Source organism: Sminthopsis crassicaudata, chromosome 3 (genome assembly GCF_048593235.1).
Source record: "Sminthopsis crassicaudata isolate SCR6 chromosome 3, ASM4859323v1, whole genome shotgun sequence".
Taxonomy (NCBI): Eukaryota; Metazoa; Chordata; class Mammalia; order Dasyuromorphia; family Dasyuridae; genus Sminthopsis; species Sminthopsis crassicaudata.
In genome coordinates, this window is record NC_133619.1 from 609,423,427 (window position 1) to 609,437,878 (window position 14,452).

Here is a 14,452-nt window from a genome sequence, read left to right on the forward strand (position 1 = left end):
ATATTCTAAGTCCCTTTTGGCTTCAATATTCTGTGTTCTAAGGCTCCCCCCTCCCCAGCACTTTCCCTCCCACTTCTGACATTCTCTGTTCTAATATTCCATAGTTTAAGGTCCCGATCTAGCCTGATATTCCACACACTAACACTTTCTAGTTCTATGATTGCAGTAGCTAGGGAAGAATTAGATACGTCAACCTTCACACCATAAAGTTTCCAAGCAGAAAAGAAGCCTAAGCCCAGCAATTTCTAGGGTTCTGGGAATGAAAAATGCCAGACCAAGCCCTTCACTGGGATTAATGGGTATTGTGGTAGAAGAATGCACCGGACAGGACATTAAGGAGAAAAAACTCCTTCTTCTCTGGCATCCTGAGATTTGCTAAATGTGCCTATCCCTTTTTGATAGATGAGGAAACGGCATCTCTGAGACTTGAAGCAATTTTGAGGAGGCTTCCTATACAGTAGAAAGAGCTTTGAACTGGACCAAAAAACCTTGGGTCTAAATTCTGCCCCTAACTATTTCTATCTGTGTACCCTTTGTGGGTAGGGATTATCTTTGTCCTTGCTTATATTTGTAAACTCTAGGTCAGCAGTAAACATGCTTTCCAGGGATGTCCACGTGAATGGCGAGATTAATGCACACGTTCCTGGAGCTAGTTCAGTATTTGGGAGGGAAGGAAAGCGTGGGACAGAAGAGGTATCAAGCTGCTACCAAAGTGACGGTCTGCAGAGCCGTTGTGCCGACCTCATTGCCCTAAGCCGATGAAACCTGGACAACGGCATCGTTTCCTTCCGAACTGTCTTAGGAAGATTCTGGAGATCATCTGGCAGGATATGGTACCAGACACCGAGGTCCTTTCCAGAGCTGATTGCCAAGTGTTCAAACCATACTGCGGAGTGCAACTCCAGGGGGCTGGCCGTGTTGTTCAAATGTCAAATGTGCACTTGGCTATTTTCCTAGAGATCTCCTTAATGGGTGTTGCCTCGGTCAGACAGAGACCTGTTAAGGCCAAGGTCTCCCACTGCATCCAGGGCCATCTCCAGTCGTCCTGGTCTATATCTGGCCGCTGGTCCCAGATGGTTCTGGAGGGGACAATGCACAATCCTCCCACACTTAAATCCAATCACTTGTATGTCGTGACATAATGTCATGGTCCTCTTCAAGAACAAAGGGCAAACAATAATATTTTACAGCGAACTCACAGGAGGCAAATGCTCACCCAGAGGGCAGAAGTGATCCAAGGATACTCTCGAGATCTCTCTGAAGAACTGATTGTGAGACATGAGGGACACAGGACTGCCCAGCATGAGATTCCAGAATCAAAAAAGGTGCTGTGCTCAGTGAGCAAAGCAGAATCTCAGGAACACAAAGAAAACATGAGGTGCTCCGATCTAGAGACTTCTCCCTCCCCCAGTGTTCCCATGAATATTTATGCCCAACCTTGGTAGAGCCTTCCGAGCTCACTCTGGACTCATCAGCCACAGTCGGACACAATGTACTTTGACTTCCACCTCACGATGTCATTTGTTCTTCTTTGAAGATGAAAAACAAACAATAATTTACAAACTCAATTACAGTACTTGGTACTTAATAAATGATTGCTTCTTTTCTTCTTCTGTAAGTCTGTTTCCTAAACTATAAAATGAGATTTGAGATAGCCTCTGAAATACCTCTTAGTTCTGACTGAATGTATGATCCAAAGCTTTCTTCCTCCTCCTCCTCTTCTTCCTCCCCTAGCGATCCTAAGAGATCTGACCAGTCTTCTTACTGATGAGCCCCCACTCCAACTCTCCATCCATATGCAAACATAGACCTGCAAGCAAAGTCTGACCACCTTGAGACTAGTCACTCAATAAGCTCCAGCAGCTTCTTATTTCCTCTAAAATCAGATAGAAAATCTGTTTGACTTTTAAAACCCTTCATAAACCCACCCCTTCCTGTCATCGTTAGTTATTGTTTGGTAGTTTTTCAGTTTAGTTTCAACTCTTTGGGATCCCATGTGGAGCTTTCTTGGCAAAGACATTGAAGGAGTTTGCCATTTCCTTTACCAGTTCATTTTAGAGATGAGGAAACTGAGGCAAATTAGGTGAAATGATTTTCCCAGGACCATACGGCCAGTAAGTATCTGAAGCCACATTTGAACTCAGGTCTTCTTGACTCCAAGCCCAGAGCTCTATCCACTGCAGTACCTAGCTGCCTCTCACAGCATATAGTAGGTATTTAATAAATGCTTATTGATTTGGATGCTTGATTCAAATGTACTACCCCACCACAAGGCTTCTCCTTCAGTTTGAGAGCCCTTATGCGGTTTGAAGGAATATGGAAAAAAATTTGGGGGGGGGAGGTTGGCCAAAAACAGAACTAGATAAGAGAGAAAACATGAATTTTGTTTGGCAAAATTGTTTTCTGCAAAACCAAAGAGGGATGCTAGAGAACCCAGGGGGCCAAGCATGTCTAGACTAGGGTGAATTGTGTGTAATTCACTGAAGGGAGAGAGATGAAGGGGACCAGCAAGGGATCAGAGGCAGAAGCTAGAACAACCAGACAGTGATTGCCCAGGTCTCTGCCAGTCTTTATATTCTGTCCCCATTGGAAAATTAGCTCCTGAAGGTCAGAAACTGGTTTTGCCTTTCTTTGTATCCCTAATAATTAGCATAGTGCCTGGCATACAGTAGGTACTTAATAAATGTTTGATGATGGTGGTGGTGGTGGTGATGACCTAAGGTCTCTTGCAGTTCTGGTATTGTGTATTCTAAGGTCACTCCTAGCTATAATATTTACTATTCTAAGTCCTTCTTACCTCTGACTTTCTGTATTCTAAGGGCCCTCCCAGCTCTGACCTCCTGGGTTCTAAGGGCCCTCCCAGCTCTGACCTCCTGGGTTCTAAGGGCCCTCCCAGCTCTGACCTCCTGGGTTCTAAGGGCCCTCCCAGCTCTGACCTCCCGTGTTCTAAAGGCCCTCCCAGCTCTGACCTCCTGGGTTCTAAGGGCCCTCCCAGCTCTGATCTCCTGGGTTCTAAGGGGCCCTCCGAGCTCTCACCTCCTGGGTTCTAACAGCCCTCCCAGCTCTGACCTCCTGGGTTATAAGGGCCCTCCCAGCTCTGACCTCCTGGGTTCTAAGGTCCCTCCCAGCTCTGACATCCCGGGTTCTAAGGTCCCTCCCAGCTCTGACATCCCGGGTTCTAAGGGCCCTCCCAGCTCTGACCTCCTGGGTTCTAAGGGCCCTCCCAGCTCTGACCCCTGGGTTCTAAGGGCCCTCCCATTTCTGATAATCTTAAAACCTGGAGTGCTGCAGCATCTCAGAAGCAGGAAGGACCAGGAGCTTCCAGAGCCAGGGGAGGCTTTGTGGAGAAGGTACAATTTAGTCTCTGCAGAATGAACAAGGTTCAGGTAGGCCAAAAGCAGGGAAGGAGCCACCACCCTTCCTTCCACAGCCGTTAGTCTTTTCTGTAAGATGTTTTCTCCACCCACAATCCCAGAAACACGGCCCCCTCCCGCCTCCCCCCAGCCTGCTGGGCAAGGGTATTTATAGCTAACATAAAGAAAACCTGAAATACCCATCTGTTTGCTTAGCAGCACCGTTACAGTGTGAGCACTCCCAGAGCCGCCACAGACAGACCCTCTCTTCCGCCTCTCCTCCCAGTTTAGTTTTGCATCATTTTGACTTCCAAAATAAACCTTCTCTGACTGAAGCGGCTCATTTTTATCACTTCTGAGATCATCTCTCCTGCACAACCTTCCATCCTCCCTCCCAAATTCTCCCCAACCCATTCCCCTCCCCAGGTACCAAAACCCACAGGCTGGCAAACTTTCTCTTGATTTAAAGACAGCCGTCTCCTCGTTCCCCATGTTCTCCAAAACCCGCTTGACCAAGCTCCTCGCTGGTTGTCACCCGCATGGTTCTCTGAGCTAAGACTCCTCTGCCCCAGAGCCCTGAACCTGCCCGGGATCAGGTCCATTTGTTTGGGTTAAAAGTACACATAATTAACCAAGTGTCTCATGTGCCAGGCCTGGCCTAGGTACTGGGAGGAGAGATACCTGCTCGGGTGCATTTAATACCCGAGGCCCTCTGCCATAATCCATGCTTAGAGCTAAAAGCAAAATTAGCACAGAATTTCAGAGCTGTGCAACAAAGGTCAGAGGTTATCTGGTTCGTACTTGAAAAAAAGCAGTCCCCCAACAAGGAGTCGTTCTCCCCTTGCTTGGAGGCTTCCAAAGAGTGGGTGCTCGCTGCCTCCTACAGCTTCCACTTTGGGTGGTTTGCAACCTCAGCCTGCTGTTTCTAGGCCCGCCTTTCAAGGCCAAGCAGATTAAGGCCCTGCCAATCCAAAAGGCAGTCATTTGAATACCTGAAGGCCCTGAGTCTTTCCTTCTGCCCAGTTCATTCACTCAGTTCCATAAAGTCACGATCTCAAGGCTCTTCATCCTGGCTGCTTTTCCTCTCCATGTACGCAGTTTATTGATGCTCTCCCTGAATCATGGTTGCCATGATATTCTAGATGCCTTCCCCCCCCCAATTACTGTCTCCTACTATGTCCCAACGCAACCAGCTTGTTCAACCCTCTTGTTTTAAAAAAGAGTAAATTAAAATTCAGAGTTCTTCATGCTTCAGACTCTATTCACTATAACCAAACCAGCTTGCCTGGTCTGGTTGATTCCCTCCCTAAATCTCACTTAAATCAACAATTCAAGACACTTATCAAGCACCTAATGTGTGCCCCATATATAACACTTATGAAGCACCTAATGTGTGCCCCACATTAGTTGTTTCATAAGTGTCTTGAACTATGCACTATGTGCTGCATTCTGGGAGTTGGCGTTACAAAGATGAAAATATATCCTTTTCACCAGGACTGCTAGCCATGTGATATGGGGGCAAGTCACTTTGCCACTGTGGGTAGTTTCCTCACTTGGACTCTAGGTCTCTTCAGGCCCTAACCTGGCAGCTTCCCTGCTGGGCTATCTATCCTACAGGCCATCTGCACATATGATCTTCCTAGAATTCCATGAACACATCACTTCCCTATTCAGAAACTTCCAGCGGCTCCCTACATCCTTCATGGTAACTGCTCAGACCGGCATTCAAAGCCTCCACATTTAGCCCTCACCTAACCTTCCGATCTGATCTCCCGTTGCCCCCAACACGAATTCCTTCCAACCAAGTTAGTCTGCTCATGGTTCCCATCCTAGCCAGCCAGAAGAGATTGGGATGTTTCCTCCCTGTGTGGCTTGGGTCACAATGGGACGTGTTAGGAGGCACTGGATGCCCAATCTGTGCAGGTCTCCAAGCAAAGACTGTGTGACTCTTTGTTCAATTTACTGGTTTTCTTCCACATAAAATGAGAGATTCACCTAAATCATATCTCTAAGGTTCCTTCCAACTGCATAATCTGAAATATCCCTTTTCTGCTCTAAATCCATCTCTAAAATTCTATATTTTAAAGGGCTCTCCCAGCTCTGAACTCTTGTGTTTTAAGGGCCCTCCCAGCTCTAACATTCTCTGCTCTAAGGTCCTTTCCAGCTCAGCATTTTATGTTCTAAGGTCCTTTATCATTCTATGTTCTTAGGTTCCAGCTCTCACATTCTGGGTTTGAAGGCTCCTTCCAGCTCTGACATTCTATATTTTAAGACTCCCCCATAGCTTTAACATTCTGTGTTCTAGAATCCCTTCTGTTCTGCTTCCTATATTCTAAGGTCCCTCCCATTTCTGACATTCTTCATTCTAAGAGCCCTTCTCGTTCCAACATTCTGAGCTCTAAAATGCTTTCCAGACTTAAGGTTCTAAAATTTTGTGATGTCCATAAATGTATTTTCTAATTAATATTTTTCACTGAGTTAGATTGAATGATCCTTGCTCACAATATATTCCCCCCCGCCCCGATTTTCAGCTTTTTAGGGCTATTTCTCAGAAGTGATAACGAAGGTGTTACTATTGTAGGCTGCTGACTGCTGCGGAAACCTAGCCCTAAGCAGACCCTCCTTGGAGTAGGCTAACAGTGACACACCATTATCCCCCACACAGCCAGTCTTCCTCCACACCCTCTGAGCTAATTTCTGCTCTGGCGGCAGGAAGGGGCCTACCCAGCCTGGGTGCTAATCAGCCATACCAGAGACTGGCCAGAGGAGCCGAAGGGCAAATCCAGGGATAACACAGGACAAGTGCATATGTTGCTGGGAAATACCATTGTAATTGCCTTGGCCTTGACACTGAGCCTCATGGGTAAACTTGGGGCAGTTCAATAAGTCTCTGAAAGAGTATTAACTACAATCTGAGCTCTAGTTGAGGGGGAAACAGACACATTCCCTGCCTTCCAAACACATATAGTCTAGTTGGGGAATAGGAAAGATACATATTAAATATCTAAGTGGAAATATTAATAACTTACATTTATATATAAATATATTTAAATAAAATAAATATATATATAAGTTTTTAAGATTTGCAGTGATTTTGATGAAATATCTAATTGAGGATCAAATGAAATATGCAAAACTTCAAAACTGTAAAGTGCTATATATAAATGCTAAATTTATTGTTATTATTAAATCTAACCCCCTGTGAGGGATTTGCAATTATCCCTATTTTATAGATGAGAAAACAAGTTGAATGCAGATAAATGACGTGACCTGTGTGAGGTCACTTAACTGTAATAAAGTGTGTGAGACTAGATTTAAGCCTAAGTTCTGATTCTAAGTTGAGTTCTCTAACCACTAACTATCTTTTCTCCCCAAAGTAAGTACAAGGATAATAACAATCCATTGGAATATGTTGACTTCTTCAGTTAAATTCAGAAGGGACCTTGCATACTGTTATGTCCAACTCATTTGTTTTAGAGATAGGAAAACAGACTGAGTGAATGTGATTTGCTAAAGGCCACAAACAGCTACAAACTGGGAAGATTTGAATTCAAATCTTTCTGGCTCTCCATATAGCTTTGTCCATGATACTACCTCTCAACAGTCTCTTGATTGGGGCAGTGATAATTATCCCATATATATATATATATATATACATGTATATATATACATGTATATATATATACATATATATATGGAAAATGAGGTTTACACAGAAGTAACTCAAAAAAGAAAGGAACAAGCATTTATTAAGCACCTAATGTGTGCCTAGCATTTTCCTTCATTTACTCTTCCCATCATTGTTTGTATTTTATTGTGATTTATTATTTTATTATTATTCCCATTACTTTTATAACTGAGAAACTGAGGCAGACAGTGGCTGGATTTGAAAAGAAGTCTTCCTGACTCAGGCCCAGCATTCATTCCATTGCACCTTCTGCGGTCTCAGCTGAAAAAAAAAATGTTTCCCATTCCTTGACCCAAGCTGTTGCTATCTCCAATTCTTAGTCTTAGAAGGGCCCTTCCAGTTCATCCAGACTAGGGGTTCCCATTTTGGGGTTCTCAGATCATTTAAGGATTCAAAATAATGGTCCATGGGGGTAGCACTAAAAAGTCTTTAATGGTACCATAAGCAGTTAGTACATTAAATTACCCTGGGAGTTCATAATATGTCTTTTGTAGTTGAAAGGGGTTTGAGAAAAACCAGTTGCAAACCACTGATCCACCCTCTCATTTTCCGTATTAAGAAACTGAAACCCAGAGACTTCAAGGGGATTGCCCAACATCACACAGCAAATTTACAGCAGAACAAGGATTAGAACAGGGTCTCCTGGACTTTTTTTCAGTGCCCTGAAAGCACGGGAAGTATGTGATTAGGTCACCAGAGGAATGATTCAGAGAAAGGAGAGATGTAGGCCAGAGCAGTCCGGGAAGATTTTATTGGAAGGCCAAAGGACAATTGTCATCCCGTTATGGTATTTATTAACTTCTGGAACCCAGCTTTGCACTGGAAGCAGCACCTTGGGTCCTTCTCAAAAAGCTTCTCTTCCTCCCATCCTTAGGGGATCTTTACTCACTACCTTATGAAGGATTTCCATTTGACAGAAGGAGAAATAAGAAGCTCACTCAGAGGAAGGGAGTTTGGCCTCGGTCACATAATGAGGTGGAACCTCATTCCCCAGCACCACCACCATGACTCCCGGTTCTCTCATAAGCCGGATCTCCCCAGGAATCCTTATGCCTCCTGTTCTAGGCAATCCTGGGCTCTGCAGGGGCCTTTCCTAGAGCCCAGAAACTCCTTAGAACACAAAAGGTCAGAGCCACAAAGGGCCTCAGAATAGTCATAATACTTAGAACAAACAATATCAGAACTAGAAGGGGCCCTTTGGAAACCTTAGAGCTTATGGATCATTAATCGATACACTTCTATTAAGCATCCCTGCCAAGTGAGGCACTGCTAGCCGAGCCCCTACTCTACAGAGGAGGAAACCAAGGGGGAGAACTCTGATCTCCTGACTCCCCCCTGAGGTCCCTTTGAGCCTGTCCCCGGGGTCCCTCAGCTGTTGAATCACAGGATCAAAGAAGGAGAGCTGGGCATTTTTGAAACCATTCCTAACTTGTGGTCTGTGAACTTCTTGGGGGATACATTGGAGGGGGTCCCATGAGTTTGATTTTTAAAAATATTTGGATAACTGTGTTTTCGGGATTAATGATTTCCTTTGTAAACTCTGGATTTTATCAGACGATTGAAAAACCTTATTCTGAGAAAGGGTCCATAGGCTTCGGCTGGGAACTCCAGAGGGGTTAGAGACCGAGCTATGGTCCAGCTCCCTCTTTTCACGAAGTGCCTCGGAGAGGCAAAGTCTCCGCCCGGGGTCCCACGGGGAAGAAGGGACGAGGATGGGATTTGAACCGGGCCCTTTGATTGAAACTCTCTAAGCCCCTTTCCATTGCCGCGTGAGAAAACGGGAGAGTCGGGCTGCAGACTCAGGGCCGAGAGCTGAGACGCCGCGGTGCCCGTTGGGGGCAGGCGCCCGTGCCCGGAGCGCCCAGCGGCGTAGGCGGCCCGCCCCCGGCTCCCCCTGGCCGGCCAGGGGCCCGCTCCCGGCTCTGGGCCGCGAGCCGAGGGCCGGAGGCGCTGGTCACGGCCCCCTGGGGCCTCGGGCTGGGTCCTCGCAGTCCCGGGCCGGCCGGAGGAGAGGAAGGGGAAGCAGCGGCGAAGGGCGCCGCGGACCGTCCGGGTCTGGCTCCGAGGCCCGGGCCGAGCTGACCCCCGGGCCCAGAGGGAGGCCGGGCGCAGAGGGAGCAGGGAGCGTGCCCAGCCCCGGGTCGGGCCGGCCCGCCCCCCGGGGGGGTGTCCCGGGCCGCTGGGCCCGCCCAGGTAACCCCATCCTCGGCCCGCCCCCGGCCCGCCCCCCCGCCCGCCTCCCCGCTCCCTCCTGCGCCGCATCTCGGGACTCTGGGGCTGCGCTGACAGTCGGCTCGGCGCGGAGCCGGGCAGCGGGCGCAGGAGCCGCCGGGCAGCCTGCAGCGCAGCGCAGCGGAGCAGAGACCGGGAGCGCCCCGCCGGCCCCCGCCCGCCTGCTCGCCGGCCCCGGCCCGGCCCCGCCCCGCCCGCCGCGCCGCCCCCTGCCCTGCCCTGCCCTGCCCTCCCTTCCCCGCCCGGCGCGGGCCCCGGCCCGGCCCCGGCTCTGGCTCCCGGACTCGGACTCGGAGCCCGCGGGCTGCCCACCTGCAGCCCCGACGGGAGGGTCCCAGCGCGGCCGCTGCCCGGGCCGGGGCCGGCGGCACGATGAGCCCGCGCTCCTGCCTGCGCTCCCTGCGCCTCCTGGTCTTCGCCGTCTTCTCGGCCGCCGCCAGCAACTGGCTGTAAGTGGGGCTGGGGGAGAGGAGCCGCGAGCAGCTCGGGAGGGCAGAGCGGGCAGGGCGGGCGCGGCGGGGGCCGGCGGCGCGGGGAGTGCCGGCGGCTGAGGGCCCGGGCCGGGGTCCGCGCGGCGCCGAGCAGGTGTTCCTCCGGCTCCCTCCCGTGTGCTCCCCCACCCCCGCCGCGGGATAAGAGTCATCACCCGAGCCCCGCGGGGCCGCCGTCGGCCTGGGCAGCCCGAGCCGGGGGAGCCGGGGCCGGGGGAGCCGGAGCCGGGGGAGCCGAGGCCGGGGCAGCCGGAGCCGGGGGAGCCGGGGCCGGGGGAGCCGGGGCCGGGGGAGCCGGGGCCGGGGGAGCCGGAGCGGTTGCGAGAAGGGGCGCCCGTCCCGGCCGATGGGCCAGCTCCCCCGCCGCCCCCTGGCCCGGGTCCCCTGCCCTTCCCCTCGCTCCGGCGGGGACTCGGCCGGCGCGGCTCTGACAGGTCTGTGGTGAAAGTCAATCTGTGAGAAAGGCTCCGGGTTTAATAGCAGGTTAATCCCGGGAAGAGCCCCCGGAGCTCCTCCGCTCTGCAGAGGTGCCGCCGCCGCCGGCGGCCCGCGGGAGAGCTGGCGTGCAGGGACCTGTTTGTGCCCGGAGGGGCCGGAGGCGGGGGGCGCGGGGAGGGGCCGGCCCGGCCAGGTTTGCTAATGGCGGGTGCGAGGTTGCTGACCCGGCTTTGGTCCTGAATCCCTTTCCCCAAAGGACAGCCTGGGCTGAAGGGGAGAAGGACCTCTCCACCCAATACCGTCCCCCGCCCCCACCCCGTCCCGGCTCCCAAGCTTCTAGCCGGCCGGTGGCCTTCAGGGGCCCCCGCGGGAACTTCGCTCTCCCCACCCTGCTCAACGTGCGGGGGTGCGGTGATCTCCGGAGGGTCCCCACAGCCCGGGATGTGAGAGGGTGTTGGAGCTGGTCTGGGGGAGAGAGGCCGGGAAAGGGGGGGGTCCTCCCTCCTCTGCCTCCACCCTGGCATCCGCCCCCCTCCCACTTCCCCCGGTGCAGCAGCACCTGCGAGCATAATCCAGTCCTGTTTTATTTCGCTGCCCAGGGAGTCTAGACCCCAATATTGATCCGAGGGACTAAAGGGGGGATATAACCAACAGTGTAGCCTGGGGTTTCCATGGAGACCGCGGAGAGAGGAAAAAAATTTTCTCTCTGCATGAAGACTGGAGAACAAACGTCTCCCATGAGTTTGCCTTAAGTGTCCACTGGCTGTTGCTATGAGGTCATTGTGGCCTGCCGGGCCTGCTGGGAAGGAGCTGTGTTCAGTTGGGGTCAGAGGCACCGGGGAGTTGGGGGACTGAGGTGATGTGGAACTTTCCCAGCTGCTCAGGAGACCCACTTGGGGCAGAGCCTGGGGGAGGCTGCAAGTGGCTGGTAGACAGTTTTGTTTTTCTTGGATTCCTAATTTGATTAACACTTCGGGAGCTGCCCTGTGGTGCTTACACAAACCCAGGCCAGCGCCATCCATCCCCCTCCCCGGCCGGTGGGAACTGGGTAGCAGAGCTCTGAAGCTGGAGGAGGAGACCCCCAGGCTTGAGCCTTGGGCGAGGACTGGGAGGGACGACGGCTGCAGAGCCCCCGCACCTCGTAAGCAAAGTTTGGCCTCTACATGGAGAGAGGTAGGGTCCGTCCCAGGGGTCAGTGGCCTAAGCTGTGTGAATCAGGGCTGTTTGTTTGTCTTGGGCATCTCGTCAAGGAGCCAAGTGCTACACGCAGCCTAGCCAGCTGGGGTGGGGGCTCTCCTATCACCGGGATAGTGGAGAGTACATCAAGCAAGTATTAGCTGCCATTTCTGCCCGGCTGTGGAGCTCAGGAGGCACTTGCTCACAACAATCAGATGAAATGAGCTCCAAGGTCCTTTCCAGCTTTCAGTCCCGTGATCCCTCTGTCCCTGGTGGCAAGATACTTAAAAATCCTATAAATCTTCCTGTTTTACAGAAGGGAAAATTGAGGCTTAGAGGAAGGAAAGTGAATTGTCCCGGGTGACATAGTCAAGTGACAGAGGCAGGAAGCACCCCTAAGTTTACCGGATGTCCAGCCAGAGTTCTTCCCAGCGCCCCAATCTGGCTGGGAATCGTGATCATTTAGGAGTACAGAGAGGCCTACATAAACCCACATTAGCCCCACTCCCAAGAAGGAGAAGCCCCCTTTCCTTTCTGTTTCCCAGCCAGGGCACAACTGCTCAGTGGGTTCTGCAGACCATGGGGAACCTCCGGGGTCCAGTTTTTATATTATGGGAGCAGGGAAAGGCCCTAGAGGCAGAAGTCAAGCTGTTCTCTGGGGCCAACAGGCCGGTCGGCAGTGGGGCAGCGGATCCTGGGGATAGCCTCACCGGCACCCCTTTAACCGCCAAAGGCCAAAGGAAAGTTTCTGAGGCTACACTGCCCTGAGCATTGGCATCCCAGCTCCTGGCCGGGTTCCAAGATGAGGTCAATCAACAGGCATTCCACATGTTTCAGAGAATCCAGGGGGAATGGACGCTCCAAGTTGGAAAGGACCTCAAAGAGCATCTACTCCGGTCCCAAACAGATAAACAGTCATTAAACTGAATTACTGATCATCTCCTGATGGGTCCAGAACTAGGTGAAAGGCACCCAGCACAAGGCCCCCATAGGGGGAAATAGAAAGGGAAAAAGTCGCCATAATAGTTCCCATTTTTGTTTACAAAGTTTATAAAGCACTCCTATAAACAGAATGTCCCAAAAATCTTAATGCAGTTTTAGGTCTTAGAGCTTTTGACTGCACTAAGACTTTGGGGACACCCTGGATATTTCAGCTTCCAAAAGGTAGGTACTCTTTTTAGTGACCATTAAACAATTTACCGCATGGGAGAGTAGAAAAGGCACAAAGCTGGGATACAGGAGAGCCTGGATTCAAATCCCCCTCTCTGAGCCTGCCTGTGTGACCTTTATCAAGTCATTTTACCTCCTCGGGCCTTAATCAAAAAGCATTTATTTAAGAATCTGCTATGTGTCAGGTGCTGGGGATACAAAAAGAAAGCAACCCCCACTCCTCAAGAGCTGTAGTTAGTTTAAAACAAGGGGCTTGTGCTGGCTGGGCTCTGAGGTCTTTCCCATCTAGACTTCTGATTCCCAAGTATAATCCTGGGATCCGTGATCCCAGGACTATGAAGGGCTCCCAACTCCAAACCCCCTAATTTATCCACTTCATTATGCCTCCTGCATTAGCCAGCCCCTCTGCTGGAGAGGCTTGACATCTCAAGAAGTATGTCTTTTAGGGGCAGCTAGGTGACCCAGTGGATAGAGCATTGGCTCCCGAGTGACCTGAGTTCAAAACCAGACTCAGACATTGTATGACCCGGAACAAGTCATTTAACCTCGATTGTTAAAAAAAAAAAAATAAAAATAAAAAGAAGTTTTTCATCTAGTTGTACAGCTAGGCGGAGCTATGAAATAACTAGTGAGGTGATACCATGCATTGGAAAGTATATTGGATTTGTCATCAGGGACCTGAGTTCAAACTGAGGTTCTGTTATTTAATGGTTGTGTCATTCAACATTTATTGAGCACCTACCAGAGGCCAGGCATTGTGTTAAGTGCTGGGGATACAAAGACAGGCAAAGTCAGCTCCTGCCCTCAAGGAGCTCACAGAACTGTGGGGCAGACAACATGAAAACAACTATGTATAAACAAGATAAATTGGAGATAAGCTCAAAGGAGACACTAGCATTAAGGGCAATTCTTTGGTTGAGAGTTGAAAGAATCTGGGAGGCAGACTTCTATTGGGAGAGAATTCTGGGTATGGGGTTCAGCCAGTGAGAATCCCCTCCAGAGGACAGGGCTCATCCTGATGTGTGCAGGCTGTGGAGAAACAGGCTACACTCTCTAGACATGTGACTGCTTTGGGCTAGCCAGTGTCGAGGGGACCGCACTGACTGCTGAGGGAACAAAGTTCCCCTGGATCGGTCACTCACTAACCATTGGACAGCTGACAAATAATTTACTGTAGCTAATGACCACGCACCTGGGCTGCTCTGAGTATCAGTCAACGAACTTTGAAAAACTAAGATCACTATAACTGGGGAAGAAGGGAAATGAGGAGGAAAGTAATCATTGTTTGCCCGAGGAATCGAGTAGAAAGGAGGAAGGCAGAGGAGAGTGAGGAAGACCCGAGTTCAAATCTAGTCTGATGCCTCCTGGAAAAATGATCTTGGGCAAGTCTGCCTCTGTTTCCTCAATTGTAAAATGGGGATAATAAGAGTATGTCTACCCAAGCTTGTTGTGAGAATCGAATGCGATATTTGCAAAGCTCTAAGCAGAGAGCCTGCCATGGGGTAGATTCCCTTCCCTCCCCTTCTCACTGACAGATCCTCAGGATGGGCCAAAGTAAAGCACTCCCCCTGACCTTGAAGGGCATTTACTCAAAGCACTGGAGCATTTTTCAAACCGACACTTTATCCTTCCTAGAGGGGCAGCAGAAAGAGCCCTAGAATTGGATTCCTACAAGCTCTGGGTTCATAGGATCCTTGATGTAAAGCTGGAAGAGTACTCGTCCAACCCCCTCATTTTAGAGATGAAAAAACTGAGGCTTATGAAAGTACCCCAAATCCCCCAGGTGGAAAGTCGCAGATCCCCTGCCCACCCGATCCAGTCTTCTTTCCACCACTGCCTTGCGTCTCAAGTGTGCCGCCCCGTTAGGGTTAGGGTTAGCTGTGTGGCCCTGGACAAATGAATTC

General features: G+C 50.6%; 1 protein-coding gene across 1 annotated transcript in view; it reads left to right on the forward strand.

Moving 5' to 3' along the window:
- Positions 1 to 9,488: 9,488 nt before the first annotated feature.
- WNT4 (Wnt family member 4) overlaps positions 9,489 to 14,452 on the forward strand; it is a 55,404-nt gene continuing 50,440 nt past the window's right edge. The window contains exon 1 of the mRNA XM_074305932.1: positions 9,489 to 9,722. Coding sequence (XP_074162033.1) covers positions 9,646 to 9,722 — 77 coding nt within the window. The 5' untranslated portion in view covers positions 9,489 to 9,645. The remainder of the gene's footprint in view (positions 9,723 to 14,452) is intronic.